The sequence below is a fragment of the Hoplias malabaricus genome, chromosome 7 (assembly GCF_029633855.1).
Source record: "Hoplias malabaricus isolate fHopMal1 chromosome 7, fHopMal1.hap1, whole genome shotgun sequence".
Lineage (NCBI taxonomy): Eukaryota > Metazoa > Chordata > Actinopteri > Characiformes > Erythrinidae > Hoplias > Hoplias malabaricus.
The window spans coordinates 15958697-15974607 of NC_089806.1; the positions used below are offsets into that span (position 1 = coordinate 15958697).

At 37.7% G+C, this 15911-nt stretch overlaps 2 protein-coding genes across 2 annotated transcripts in view; one reads left to right on the forward strand and one right to left on the reverse strand.

The window, feature by feature from the left end:
• Positions 1–2691, reverse strand: part of hpcal1 (hippocalcin-like 1) — a 48782-nt gene extending 46091 nt beyond the window's left edge. Inside the window, exon 1 of the mRNA XM_066676727.1 lies at positions 2528–2691. The gene's annotated coding sequence lies outside the window, so the exon portion shown is untranslated. The remainder of the gene's footprint in view (positions 1–2527) is intronic.
• A 1818-nt stretch (positions 2692–4509) lies between these two features.
• bub1ba (BUB1 mitotic checkpoint serine/threonine kinase Ba) lies at positions 4510–14421 on the forward strand. The gene is made up of 16 exons (XM_066677519.1): positions 4510–4648; positions 6640–6809; positions 7306–7403; positions 7502–7626; positions 7708–7745; positions 8269–8344; positions 8454–8541; positions 8633–8883; positions 9285–9439; positions 9940–10071; positions 10173–10255; positions 10355–10513; positions 10641–10774; positions 11615–11759; positions 13384–13499; positions 13629–14421. Exons 1-16 carry the CDS (start codon positions 4611–4613, stop codon positions 13744–13746), a joined length of 1926 nt encoding a protein of 641 aa, XP_066533616.1. The 5' UTR covers positions 4510–4610; the 3' UTR covers positions 13747–14421.
• Positions 14422–15911: the final 1490 nt, after the last annotated feature.

A 15911-nucleotide genomic window follows, 5' to 3' on the forward strand; every position in this document is an offset into this window, starting at 1 on the left:
CAAATACATTATGGCTGCTATTCAGCCCTAGCCTGCAGCCAAACTGAAGCTGTATTTCTTGGCTCTTACATCACTGAAGGGTGTTCCAGTGTGATGGATCCTACAGCGGAGAAATGCAGCCATTGTTCAAAAAGATTGGGAGGACACTACTGGTGTATCTTTCATTTCTTTGCTTACCCAAAATTCACTGTGCACTTACATCACAAAGAAAATCCTCTAAGCTCTCTTCCAGGAATAATGTCTGGCCCTGCAGCGTTCCTGGGGTTAATTCTGAGTAGAGTCTTTCTCACGTTAGCTGCAGTAAGACACATCAACAGATGTTAGGAGGGATGATTTTCCTTGCTGCTGTGTCACAACTGGAAGGGAGGTAACACTGTCATGGGCAGGTGGAGTTGATATGTTATTAGTGATGGCCTGGATGCCCTGACACATGCACTGATTGTCACCACTGTCCATGAATTGGCTATGGATGCTCTAACTGTGTGTCCATTTTACTGCCCTGATTACTCAGGACAGCTTCGCCCCAGCCATTCTCTGGGCTGCATTGTCACCCATTTTGAAGGTGAAGTCTCTGGCTCTCAGCAGAGTGCACTTCTGCAACCATGGTTCTGGTTGGAGCGTTTGGTGATGGTCTTGGAGACAGTGATATCAGCTATGCACTTGCTGTTGTAGCTGATGACTGATGTGCAGTCTTCCAAGTTGGTGTTGTTGCTGTATGATGCAGCTTTCCTAAACATTTACCAATCAGTGAATTAAAACAGTCCAGAGCAGAAATAGATACTGATGGCCAAGTTCTCACCTGCTTCCGGACTGATCCGTGGCATCTGAAGAGCAGTCCGTATGGTGGGAGTAACATACAAATGTGGTCTAAGAAACCGAGGTGTGGGTGGTACTTTGCCCTGTACACACTGGCAATGCAGTGCATTCGCCAATCATTGTAAAGTTCAGATGCTGATGGAATTTAGGTACAATTGGCTTGAAATATTCATGATTGATATCTCTAGCGACAATAAAAATTTTGTCAGGGTGTCTGTTTTGCAGTTGACTAAGATACCCAGAGTCTTTCAGATAGCCACTTAAGTGTTAGCTCAGAGTGGAACATATACTCTGAAAATGGGCTTTGTTAATATTTCCCGCTGAACATAAAAAGGCCTACATCTAACTCACAAACTTCACAACCAGGAAATCTCTTCTTCCTGTGAAGGTTGAGGAAAGCATATCTGAACAAAAACACAAACACACCACTCCTACTGTACATTGAGCCTTACCTACTTATTCTTTTATTTATTACTTGCTGCTTGAAGAACCGCTGGACTGGAAAATCACTGTTAATCTGCTGCGAAATAATGTATCATTAATTCATTCATTCATTCATTGTCTGTAACCACTTCTGGGTTCTGGTGGGTCCAGAGTCCACCCAGAATCATTTGGCGCAAGGCAGGAACACACCCTGGAGGGGGTGCCAGTCCTTCAAAGGGCAAACACAATCACACATTCACTCACACCTATGGACAATTTTTGAGTCGCTAATCCACCTACTAACATGTGCTTTTGGACTGTGGGAGAAAACCGGAGCACCCGGACAAAACCCACACAGACACGGGGAGAACACACCAAACTCACAGAGAGGGACTGCAACCCACAACCCCAGGATCCTGGAGCTGTGTGCCTGCGACACTACCTGCTGCACCACGGTGACGCCCTATAACGTATCATGTTCCCACTAAAGGAATTTGTTTACAGTTCTGTCCCATTCTGCACTTGATTTAACTTTACATCACCCCCCTAATCATTGTATCCTGTTTACACCAGTATAAATGTTTTAATTTCTGCCTCATTCTGCACTTTATATCAATTTTCATCATCCCCTAATGGGAACCTAGGTTAATCGAACTGCACTACTGTCCCCCATCTCCCTAGTATTTAATGTTCGTTGTTTATTGTTATTTTACTGTCTTGCATTGTTGCACTTTAGGTACAACATTTATATGAGTTAATTTATGTAGCAGCTTGGTCCTAGAGGAAGTTTTACTTTTGTAGTATTGGAAGCATACATGTAGTAGCGGAGTGAGCTAATTAGTCATTAATTAATTACTAATTAATTATTAATTAACCTGCTGGTCAGGTAAAGCATATAACTTCATTCAAGTATAAATATGCAATTTCCGTAGGTTAAAAGGTGAGTTCTTGGGCCTAGGTTTACATTTAACTTTCATGAGCAAATTCTACACACAAATACTGAACATTTGTATGATATAGAAAAGTTATTTATTTGGATAACAATAGCTTTCACAACATGGGAATATTTATTAAAATTTCATAGGCAGGCTAATTGGTGAATCAACCCTTTTTATGACCTTAAATAATGTGCATTGAAAGGACATTAATATGTATAATGTGTTAAATGAGACTATTAAGAAACTAACTATAACTGGTAACTAAAGGAGGTGTGTAGTTAAATAGGTAATTTAACGGTAAATCTAAATTGGATTTAGCGTTCACCCTGAGAGCACGTATGAGAGCCTACCCGACCACCGAAGTATGAGCTTTTCACAGGTGTTTGCTCCAGATGAAGTTCCGGTCTGAGGTGGGAATCTTGGCTGTGTCTACTACCTTCAGCAGCGTAGTCGGGGAACCTGAGGGCTGTCTCTGGTGGGGCCCTGGGAAGCGGTGACTCCTGGGAGTATCTGAGAGTAAATTCTCTTGAAGCTGTTGAAGCTTGACTGTTGCTGTCGTTGATTATATTCTCCACTCGACTCACGACTTCACTCTGACTCTAACCTTTCTCTTACTTCCTCTGACTGTAACTTACTAAAAGCTCACTGCTGGCGGGCTTCTTTTGAAGTTCCTGTAAACCCCGCCTCAAGGGAGGAGCCTGCGCTTCGATTGGACCTTGAGGGTTCAGCAGAGCCGCTTGTGATTGGTCCCCAGTGTTTCAGTCACGGTTTAGTCCTAATTTGGCAGGAACGGATTCAAAGGACAAGGAATTTTGACTTAAGTCACAAATTATATGGTCCACTTATTGGAGAATTGTGGATAAAGCATATTCGATTATATTTGATATATAGTCTCTCAGTGTGTTATTCCACAGAGTGTTGTAGATAGCATATACAAAAACAGTTTTAGCACAAATATGGGATAATACAAGAAGAAGAGTTTCTTTCGGTGTCATGTTAAACCAACCATTCATCCACTTCAACTGTTACCCGTGGAAATAAAAATAAGAACACATTCATTTTTAGAAATCTAGGTTAGGATATATCAGGGTCTTTAATGTAAGGTGTTTGTAAAATGCTCTGGCTTTGATTATTCAGGGTCTGTAACCTACCCAGGATCAATGGGAAAAAGTTGTATAGGCTCCAGACACTGAATAAGTGGCTAAAGACAATGAATGAATGAATTTTGTAGGATGGATGCATATCCTTGACTAGTATATAATAAAATGCCAAGCTTTATCCAGGTTGTGTGTAACTGTAAACTGTAAATGGCAATGATTCATATCGTTTCAGGCATGTGTAAATTTCCTGTATTCTGTTGTAAAATAACAGAAATTTAATTCAATTTTGGCAAATAAACGTTATTTTGATAGTATAATTATTATGAATTAAATAAATCAATACAATCATACTTTTTTTTTTTTTTTGCCATTTCTGAATCTAATTTAAAAACTATTCATAATATTGGTATCACAGTGACCAGGTAGGATTTTAACCTGTACTTCCAGAACCCTAGAGCTACCATACAATTCCCCCCTAGTAATTCATTCATTATCTGTAACTGCTTATACACGGTGGGTCCAGAGCCTACCTGGAATCATTGGGCGCAAGGCAGGGAATACACCCAAATATACGCCAGTCCTTCACAGGGCAACGCAGACGCAGACACACACACACACACACACTTTGGAGTCATCAATCCACCTGTATTGATGGACTGTGGGAGGAAACCGGAGCACCCGGAGGAAACCCACGTGGCCACGGGGAGAACACACCAACGCCTCACAGACAGTCACCCGGAGCGGGAATCGAACCCACAACCTCCAGGTCCCTGGAGCTGTGTGACACTACCTGCTGCGCCACCGTGCCGCCCCCTACCACCTAGTAATATTTACATTAAATATCTTACAAGCCATTACATACATAGCTGACAAATACTCCCTATGTAGTGAACTAGGTAAGTCATAATAGCAGTTTGTATATTGTATTGATTTATATAATTCATAATAATTATATTGTTAAAACAATGCCTATTTGCAACAATTTGATTTTAATTCATGCTGTTTTACAGTAGAATATAGGAAACTTACACACACACACACACACACACACATATATATATATATATATATATCAAATTGTTGCAAATAAGACAGGCCGGTAATAATAAAATAATAAATAGGCAGATTTATGTGTTGGGCTGTCTTGGCCAGTATTATTGCTACATAGGGAGCAGGAAGCGAAATGGGCCTCGCCCTACACAACCGCGAATGGTGCTTTAATAGAACGTCATCGTCACGTGGTCGGATTTGAATTTCTCCTCGGAGTTTGAAGTTGTCAGGAGACTCGCGGTTACAGCTTTGTGAAGTTTCTGTTTGAAGCAACACAAAAAACATGGAAAAGGAGGAAATAAACAGCCAGCAGCAACGGAGGTGAGTAATGAAGCCTGTACCTCGGACTCTGTAACGGAGCTGTGGAGTAGTTGTGAACGCACAGGAGCGTTTGGCTGAGCAGGGAAACGGTCCGTTTATAACGTTAAGTCCATCATACCACAGACACTCAGATTCACTTGTGAATTTTCTACAGCAGGTTTACGTTAAATGCTGGGTGGGAAAAAATAAAGCTTTAAATGTGACCTGTACACACGTCTTTATAATTTTAATATTTAATTATTTATTTGTCTGTGTGAGAATTACGTTTAAAACAAATTGACATGTTTAAGTTTGTTCCCTATAGAACATCTGTTAAAATTCACTTGTAAAATCAATAAATAAACGTAGCTTAAAGGAGAAGCGTGTAATGTTTACTGAATTTAATCATGAATTTACCAGGGTGTGTTATCAGAGATTAAGGAAACTTGTTTTTTATTTATTTATATAAATTGCAGTCGTATCCACAGTATTTTGTGCGGAGTGATATCTCCCAGTCACAGTGCAGTATATACAGCCCAGGTTGCCAGATATGAAACATAACAGCAGCGGCAAACAGGGTGCTGCACCCATGAAATTGGGCAATCAAACATAGATATGACAGATTCTACCAGACCTAAAAACTTTTAAAACCCTCACAATCAGAGATGGAGTAAATATTGGTGATGTACATGAAAGATGAAAACTATTAATAATAATAAAAATAACCTATCAAATTTTTCCTGCCACTAATGGGTTAAAGGGAATGTCTAAGATTGTAGGGAAACACTGTTTTGGTTGGTTTACGTTCAGAAGCTCCTCGTCTTTTATGGAGAATCTCTATTTGAGGGGGAAAAAACAACTTATGTTTGTATGTGGCTGAAGGTTTTATTCACAGATATAATTATCACAAACTCCTTTGTAAATTGAGTTGTTTAGTTTTGTAACACTTTAGGTCTGTTTTCTTTCTATACACAATTATCTCTGTTGTTTGGACATTTTTCACAGTTTCAGCAGATAACAGTTTCTGGGATTAAATTTCTCTGTGGTGAAAACTAATTTAAAATATCATCGACGCTCAGTACATGCACACACAAATAGCGGTGTAAACACACACAGCAGGTTAACCGACAGAAAAATACTCTCAGCCAACACAGTGCAGGAGCCCTTCTTATATAAAACGCATGAAAATAGATAGTCATCCAGCGTCTGAATTTATTACTGAAACACTATGATAAATAATTACAAACACTCGCTCAAACACACTCGTTCTCTTCCTCGCTCTCCAAAACAAACACCTCTACAAACCATTCATCTGGAAACAGCTCAAATCAAAAAGAAATATACAAATACTGAAGAAAAGGCTTGTCCTACGACAACCTATGATAAAAAGTATTTGTTTTTCTTTAATTCAATGTGAATTTGCTTTAATTACAAAAAGATAAAATTAAGGTGATAATTATCAGTTAATCATATCGGCCTGAAGTCGGCGCATCCCTAGTAAACACTTAAGGTTTCAAACACACAGAGACTGAAGAGCTAGGAAATCATGACCATCACCTTTAAATGCTGAAGACAGTTTGTTGTATGTTGTGCTATCACATTAATTAGCATGATGCTGGTTGATGGAGGGAGGAGGGTGTATCTAAAGAGATTAAGGCTATATTTATTCTCTTTGACCCCAGTTGCAGATAGCTGTGGAATCACTGGAGATTGAACTAGTAGTCTTTGATGATAGGACCAGTGATTAAACTGCATCACCATTTTGAAAAATGTTTTTAAATAAAACCTTAACTTAGTACTATCATAAAACAATATATAGATTGACTTACAATTTTATCAAGTTATAGATGGATAGGAATGTCCAAGAATTTTGTGCTTAACCAATCAGATATGCAAACTCTAGTCTTCTTTGTAGAAGGCTTTACTATTGCCCACTCCACAAGTCACACCTGTTGTCTGAAGGATTTGACTTTAGTTCTTGATTAATGCTGAAATGCTCTGCTGTGACTTAGCTACCCCATGGAGAGGGTGATGCCATCATCAGGAGGGAGTGGTGCTCAAGAAGAGCTTGGTGTCCAACAAAATATTCAGAGCATGTACTGCAAGGATCTTGTGTTTGCAGAGGGAACTGAATTTTCATTTGAAGAGCTGCGTTCTCGCCGCTATTTTAAACAGTTGAATGGTAAGTACTAAATGAACACATTCCAGAGGTCTTGCAGTGTTTATATTCAGCAACCCACAGTTTAATTTTCCCATGGTCTGTACCTACGTATACTGAAGCAAATAGTCTGAAGGTGTTTATTTTACTTTTAGCTCATGTAATTTCCACACATCCATAATTAAATCAGATTTTTAAAGGTGAAATTTTTGAGGGCACAGCTTGTACCATTTCTACAGTGTACTCAGTAGAGCAGGATGCTCCAAAGAAGTTGTGCATGTGCCTACGTTCACCATTTTCAATGCTGATTGTCAGCAAGAGAGCTACATAGCTGTTTAGGTGCAGTGGATCTGTGTTGAAATGGTGGAGCGCCATCCAATGCCCTTGGCTCCAGTGGCTCTGGTAAAAGACAATGAATGAATGTAATAAGGACCATTTTGCCCTTTCCTGAAAAGGTTACTATGCAAAAACTTTTCTTTTAATAGCAGTATATTGTTACACTATTTCTTTCTATTCTCAGAAAAAGTCTTGCACTTGAGCCAAATGAAGCAACAATTGAGAGCTCAGATTGAGCAGAAACAGAAACTTATTCAAGGGAAAAAAGGTGAAGCCCAGAAGGTGAGGTCTTCTCAACATTTTGAATAGGCGAAGTGTCCTTTAAATTATTATTATTATTTTTTTTTTCATTCATATTATATGGTGATTTTGTTCTTTAGCAATCTGAAGTTCCACAGTGCTCCTCCAAGGTTTCTGGAGTTAGCTGCGCTCCTGTTATTCCAGTTGAGACAGCTCCACTGAAAATATATAGTGAGCCAGAAATGTCCAGCAACTCTGCCATGAGGTAAGTCATGATTTTAGGTTTAGCAGAATGAAATTATGCAGCGTTATTTGTTATTCTAAGAATAATATTGTGTTTTCTTAGAACTGGTTTAGTGAGTCAAGATGAAGTCATAGGACAAGGTGAGTAGATAAGCACTTATTTTTCAGTTACTTAGTGTGTTTTTTGGATTTGTCATCAAACAGGCACGAAAGTAAATAAAATGAAGAGTCAGTCAGCAGTTAAACGCAGAAGTGTGTAACACCACAAAACATAGTATACTTTGGTTCTCATTTTTATTTTTATTTTCTATTTGTTTGGGACTGTACATAGAAACAATATTTTTCAACATTCAAATGGCTGTCTAAATAGCTTATTTTAGACATTTTAGTGTTATTTATTTTATGTTAAAATAATACATTTTGTTAGAAATGTACATTGTTAATTCACCCATTTCATGTTAGTATTCATCCTGCTGCTGAAGAAGTATATACTATGTTTAAAAAAAATAATAATGAAATAATTCAGTCACTGATACAGTTTCACATTAGTGGTAAACTTTCATAGTTTAAATGTAACCAAACTTCCTGGGACACATCCAAGGAGCAGTTGTTTCTCACAGTTCAAAATGATAATAGCGTTTATTGTTTTGTGTTTTCCCCTTAGGAAGAAGTGCCATTAAACAGAAGTCTTCACGGGCATCGAAACCTTTCATTGTACATGAAGAGAGACCAAACACAAGGTGTGGACTTAGATTTTTTTTTTTTTTAACTCAATCTACAGATGTTTTACAGATTTTCTTTTTTCCTAGACATCTATTTTAAAACTCCACATTTTCTCCTAAACTTAAGATCTTTCTCAGCAAACCAAAAATCACTGAAGCTACCTACTTCCATTTTGAAAGTCAGGCAGCCTGCTTCAGAAAGTCCCAGTGACAAAGTAAGGTTTCATTCGAAACATCCTTTTAATTTGACCATTTTAGGTATTTAACATTTTCAGATTAAGCCACAAAAGTATCATTTCCTTTCAGGATGCCTCCATCTCACGCTCTGAGGAAGCCATCATCAATGGACACTGGAATAAGACTCTTTGCAGAAGTCCAGATGACACATGTGATTTTGTCCGCGCTGCTCAGCTGGCCTCTACACCATTTGGGGGACCAGTAAAGCAGAACCCTTCAGAGGAAGCTCTAATGGAAGAATGTGAATCGCTCAACAAAACAGCCTCAGTCATCTTCAAAGAACCAAACCCTGATGCTGTAGCACAGACAAAAAAGCTGAGGTACATAACACAATTATTGTAGTTTGGGTTTTTGTTTTGTTCGCACATGTAATAAAAACCCTCATAAGGACAATAATCATACTATTGTATACCTAAATCATAACTGTACATGAGTCAAGCATATATAGGATATTGAAGATTATATTTGGAAACCAAGCTGTATTGTTTTTATAGCGAAAATATATTTTGGGGAAAAAGCTTCTGTGGCTCATTATAAGACATGCCTTGTTACTGGAGCTGACACTGCATAGTAATGCTGAACCAGACAGATAAGTTAGAGCCATGAAACAAAAACACAAATTGGTGTTTGCCTTAAAGTCAAGCAGACAAAGATTAGATTAGTAATATTAACAAGTTTTTCTCAAACAAGTTTTGGTTCGAAATGTATTTATTTTCCTAAGCCCAATCCAGGAAATCAGTCATGAGTGGGGATATACCTCTTTTCCCTGCACCTCCACTGGGGAGCCTGAATCACAAGATGGACCCTCTGCTCAGCCTGAGAATACAAAGGTTAACCAGTCTATCTCAAGAACATCAGAGTCAGCTCCTGCCCTTGGTAAGTCAATCCTCTGAGAGAATTCCTTCAAAATATTACGAGCCTAACTCTTTAGCAACAGTATATTGGCTTACACAAGAATGTACACAAGACATTCACAAGACTAGTTTTTTTCTGTTTGAGTGTCTCTCCTTTATTTAGCGTTATGTGGGTTGTATTGTTGTTTTGCATCATTCGGCCACCAGGAGGCACTGAAAACTTGTGAAAAATAAGCTATGAAAGAGCCTGTAAAAGTCAGCCCAATACAATATAGAGCTGCAACATAGGCCTTTTTTTTCTAAAACTTATTGGAATTTACCAAAGTGACTTAGCTAGGTGTGAGCAAGTATAAATAACAGGCTTAATGTTTGTCTGGCTGTACCTTTTAAAACATAATTGTAAATATAATAAATATATTTCTTCAGTCCCCAGTAGACAGAACAGATGATTTATACTCACTGCTGTTGAGAACAGTGTTTACTACATAGCTTATCACAAATATATATATTTTTTCTTATCAGAGAGTAAAACAGTCAATCCCTGCAGTCTAACTGTCAGAAAAGCACTGCTTGATAACATGGACCTGAGTACTTTTCCTAACTTCAGTACAAAGAGTGGACATCTACCCACGGATAACGATGACCTGAATTTTGGTACCCTCTGCATGCTTATAACTATAGCTTTACTATTATTATTATTATTAACTTAATATAACAGGTCTAGACTTCTGACTGAATATATTTTTGCATTCTAGATGGTGAAACATGTTTCTTCATAAAGATTATTGATGTGGAGAGATCTTTGTATTGTTCCAGTAGTGGTACTGTGCTTGTTAAGGTATGTGTTTGAGCAGTAAAAGCTTCAGTTGTCAGTCTTGGAGGTTGAACAGTTGAACAGGCAGAGACATGAATTATTGCATTCTTTTGGTTTGTGCAGGTGGATGAATCTGCAGTACCTTGGGATTTCTACATTTGTTCCCAGCTGAGAGCCAGGCTACCTGCCAATCTACAGCATTGTCATGCTCAAAGCACTTGCTACTTCTACGAGAACGGCTCTTTCACACTCTGGAGGATTCATCGAGGACAGACTATTCAAGTATGCCTCTCTCTTCATTTATTGTAATCACATTTTTAGACAGACTACATATTTCACTGTCTATTTAATCATTTTGTATAGATTTCTTATTGTTTTCTCTTTTTTTTATTCATTCATTTATATTAAGTGTTTACTAGAAGAGCACATTGATAAAAGAGATGTTCCAGTAGTGGCTGTTCAATTGCTGGAGATGGTAAAACAGATGCACTCCTGTCGTCTTGTTTGTGGAACGTTAAGACCAGACACACTAATGCTATGCAGGTACAGCTGACCTACAGTATCTGACAATAAGTTTTGGTCCTTGTTTCTTTGCCTCAAGGAGGAGTATAGCACACAAAAGTGATGGGCAAGTTATTTTGAGGCTGCCTGTCTGTGCATGTACCTAATTGTGATGTTTACATGATGTGTGATTGTGTTTTGAACATGTATAAAATATCTGCTGTGGGCTATGCAAACGTATGATCAGTATTTTTGTCTAATAGTATATTTTTTTGACAAAAGCTTATTTGGTTATCGTAAAAAAAAAATAAAACAAAACTGCACCATATCAGAAGTGCTTCGACTAAAATTGAACCTGTATCAAATATTCACTTTCCAAATGTTACCTTGAGGTAGTGGTATGCTTGCTTTTATTAGATTTCCAAATTATTAAAAAATTAAACATTAGCGATAAAGTATAATATAAAACTAAGGCAGCACGGTGGCGCAGCAGGTAGTGTCGCAGTCACACAGCTCTAAGGACCTGGAGGTTGTGGGTTCAATTCCCGCTCCAGGTGACTTATCTGTGAGGAGTTGGTGTGTTCTCCCCGTGTCCGCGTGGGTTTCCTCCGGGTGCTCCGGTTTCCTCCCACAGTCCCAAAACACACGTTGGTAGGTGGATTGGCGACTCAAAATTGACCATAGGTGTGAATGTGTGAGTGTGTTGCCCTGTGAAGTACTGGCGCCCCCTCCACCTTGCGCCCAATGATTCCAGGTAGGCTCTGGACCCACCGTGACCCTGAATTGGATAAGCGCTTACAGATAATGGATGGATAATATAAAACTAATTGCTCAGTCACTGCATTGGCTTCATATTGATTTAAGCTATAATTCTTTTCCTAGCTGTGAAGACAGTTTTGTTTTTGGGACTGATTTCTCCAGCTCTTTGGACCTTGAGCTGCAGCCTGAGGTGATGATGAAAGATCTTCCGTTTGCCCAGGATTACATTAAACAGGGCTTATTGTTGTCCACTGCCTCCCCTTATCAGGTATGTTTTATAACTGGGCTGTTTGTGCATCTAAGGGGTGTTTTCACACCCGAACGCCTGAATCATTGTTTGTGTTTAGTTACATTGTATATATGTGATCCAGTAAGGTTTGGTTTCACATTGTAATTTAGCAAGCACACTAAAGAACTTGATGATATACCCATGTCCTGTCTTTATCACCAGTGTGGGATGTCTCTCCCCATACTTGACATTGGTTTATAGAGAGGTGTGTGTCTGATGTCGGCATGTGGTCATTTCAGTGGGTAGCTGAAAAAAATAAACAAACAAACTAATTAAATTTTGAGTGTACTGTTAATATTATAGCACTACTACCACAACACCTACTTCAAAGTCAGTGCTGCTGGTAGTAGTGCTATAATATTAGTGCTATGTTTACATACGTAATGCTTGCTTCCTTTACCAGTTTCGTGTTCACATTTTCCCCCATCTTTAAACTGTTGAATTTTGGAATGGTTGATTAATGCTGTGTCCCAAGACCTATTCAAATGCACTTTACCTTCTTTCCTAATGAGTGCCTTTCTGATAATTATGTAGTATTTATTTATGCTATGTAGTGTGCTAGAGTTTGGTTTGGGATAAGTAATACAATGGGAATCTCAATTGTTTACATTTTTGCTTTTATATATATTTTCCACTGTATCACGCTTAAGAAAATGACAATGGATGCATGACACTGGGGAGAGGTGTTATGTTATTCTCATTCCATGTACAATTTTGAATGTACAACACACATAATCAAACGTCATAAAAATGAGATGTCCTGCAGTAAAATTACATTACATTACTTACTCAGGTAAAACAAATCCGGTCTGAATAGGGATTAAGATTTAATATGCGTCATCCAGAAGAGTTTGGAAGAAAATAACATAATAATGTTGTTGTTGACGGGGCAATGATAGCATGCCTCAACTTGAAATTGCTCTCAAAGTCAGAACCAAGTGTTTTCACACTGCACACAACCCAAATTGGTTCAGTTAGATCCAGACCAAGACCACCTCATATGGTTGGAACAAATTTAGTCCGGACTGTGGTCTGAGGCACCTTCCACACCTGCTGTTTTCATTCAGGTGAAAATTCTAAAAAAAAAATCCTGACCAAACAAGGTATGTGCGAAAGCACTCTAAATGTCAGCGTACTAGGAAGGTGCCAGTAGCAAAATACTAATGTCACAAAATGTCTTATCTCTGTGTTAAGTTATAATCTTAGAAGTAAACTTATTTATCTTACTGTATTTTAAAGAGACTGTTTTTGTTTTTTATTAATCTGAGATCTGTTTTATTTGTGTGTATTTTATGTATTGAAAACTCTCATGGTTTATTTGTGCATGATCATTTTCCAACCATTATGTTTTATCTCTAGAATAAAACTTTTTTTTTTATTATTATTATATATTTTTTTAATTGTTTGTTTGCTCATTTGAATTTGTTGTCTTGTGCCTATGTATTGTTCTGATTGGCTGCTCTATATTGTGCCTCATTCAACAAAGCAGTCTGAACACTCCTTAAAGCTTCTGTCTGTGACTAAAGTGCTGATCTGATGCTTGATGCTACATAAAAGTCATGAGATTTTAAAAACATCATCTCAATCTTCTCACCCTTAACAGGTTGACCTGTGTGGCATTGCAGAAATAGTCCACTTGTTGCTTGTTGGAACAAGCATGAAGCTAGTTAAAGATGATTTGTACTGGAGGTTGGCAGAAGACTCTGAATCTAACCTTGGGTATGATCAATCAGTTAATTGTCCTTAGACAAATGGTTAATAGTTGAAACTTACAGTTTTATTTCTAAATCAATAGAGGATGTTTAACAATGTGAGATGATTGTGTATATGTTTGTTGTTTGTTCTTAGTGAGCCCCTGGGTCCATTGTGGGAAGACTTTTTCCATAATATTTTAAATCCAGAAGACAAATCATCTGTGTGTGTTTTGACCAACCTCATCAACAACTTAAAGAATGCCTGTTCTTGAGGCCTGGAATGCACTTTTTCTCTGTAATGTGTTTTCTGTCTTTTTTTTCTGTGGTCTGATGTACTCTAACTGAATGTCCTTCTCAGTCAATCCTGACATATAAAGCTTTAAAGTAATTGTACTCAAAAATCCTTTTATTTCATGTCCTTCACAGAACCCGCAGTGTGGTTTAGCAAGCTACCAAACATGATCAAATACACCTGGAATTACACTAATGTCAATGCCCTTTATCATAAATTGTCTCATATAGTGTTGTTTTTTTTTGTGCTTTTGATTAACAGTGACAAATTTGGCATAATCTAAGTTATTTTATTATATTAATTATTATAGTGAATGTATATCTCTATATTTGTATCTCTTTAACTTCTTTTTTACTAGTATCATTTTTAGGTGAAATTAAAAAATACTCCTTCCTTAAAACATAGTCCTTCTATTGTGACAAGCTTGACATTTTTACAGTGGGGGAATAGTTTCGGTGCCATATAGAACCCTTTTTCTGAAAGGTGCTATATAGAACCTTCTATAGCACATTCTCCATCAATCTGAAGAACCCTTTCACAAAGCAAAGAACCCTTTAATTATGCAAAACTTCAAGTGTTCAGATTTCTGTATAGAACCATTTTCTTTACCAAATAACTCGTGTAGAACCATTATTTCCCCTTCTCTCATTCTGTATCACCATTAATACATTTCTTATTACTGGTAATGCAGAATGAGAGAAGGGAGAGATGGTGTTTACAAAACCTTGTTTGTGGAGAAGTTGGAATTTGTAGTAAAATACTCCTCTCATGCAGTCCTACAGACAGTGGAGGTATTGTGTTATCAGATGAGTCAATGTTTCAGTATGTTTTGGGGGGGAAAAGGGGTGTTGTGTTCTGTGCCAAAGCCAAAATAAGCTATTCACACATTGAACAAAAGGTGCGAAAGCCAACATCTTTCATTAAATCGGGGTGCATCAGTTCTTAATGCATAAGTGACTTGAGTATGTGAGAGAGTTTCATTTATGGAAAAGAGACATGCTCATAAATGAGAAGTACAAGATTATGTCAGCAAGATTAGACCAGGCTTCGTTCTGCATGTGCTGCAAGAGTGAGGCTTTGTAGACTTAGTGGGCATGAGCTTGACTGGCTGGACTGCAGTTCAGACCTGTTTCTTACGGGCACATCATGAGATGAAATGAACAACTGTGACCAGGTGCAGCTGAAGTTTAACCTGCAAAACTGCAACAATGTGTATGCTCAGTTCACAAAGAGGTAAGAAGTGTTATTATTAAAGGAATATGAGGTAACAGTGGTAAACATGCCTCTGTTCGAACTTTTTTGGAGGTGGGAATTCATTCCTTTCCCTTTTAACTGTTAAAGTTTCAAGAGGATGGAAGAAAAATATTACTTTGGGCAACTTTTACATATGTAAGAGATATTGTGCAATATCCTTATGTAGAGGTGCTTTTAGGAACATTAAATACCCATTGTAAGTTTTGGAGCATGGCTAAGATTTAAGTTAAATCCTAGCCATTGAAATATGCAGATATTTGGAAAAACAAATATCAAAGTTCAATTCCCTTTAAAAAAAAAAAAAAAAGAATTTAGAGTAATTAGTGTTGCTATCCACTTGATAAGTATGCCGTCTAAGCAGATGGGTGACTGGAGCAATTTCTGCAGGTATTAAGTCGGCCTTGAGGCAGGTCAGTCTGCAGGTGCTATAGCTCACAGAGAGTTCATATTTGCTGTTACCTAATCTCATTTACTAGATTATTTGTTTCCAGTTTAAGCCAACTACTACAAGCTGGATGTGGCAGCATATGATCAGTATCCAAATGTACACACCTTCTCTCTCAACCCAAAATTAAGTGACATGTCCGTGTTGCCTAATAATAACCTTTATTATTATTATTATTATTATTATGGTAACATTATTTTAGATGTTTGATCGTAGGTCTGCACGACACACACAAGCCTTTCATGACTTAAAATAATGCTGTTATAAATATCTTAAACATTTTATTCCTACAAGCATCAGTTGTCATATTCACAAGGGTGAATTTGAGTAAAGCATCTTTTATGACAAATGACACCTATTTGATTAAATCTTTTTAAATGTTAATGTAGGTTTTTGTCCATTGTCTGAAAAGCTTATGTAAGTTTCCACTAACTCAACTAACCTTT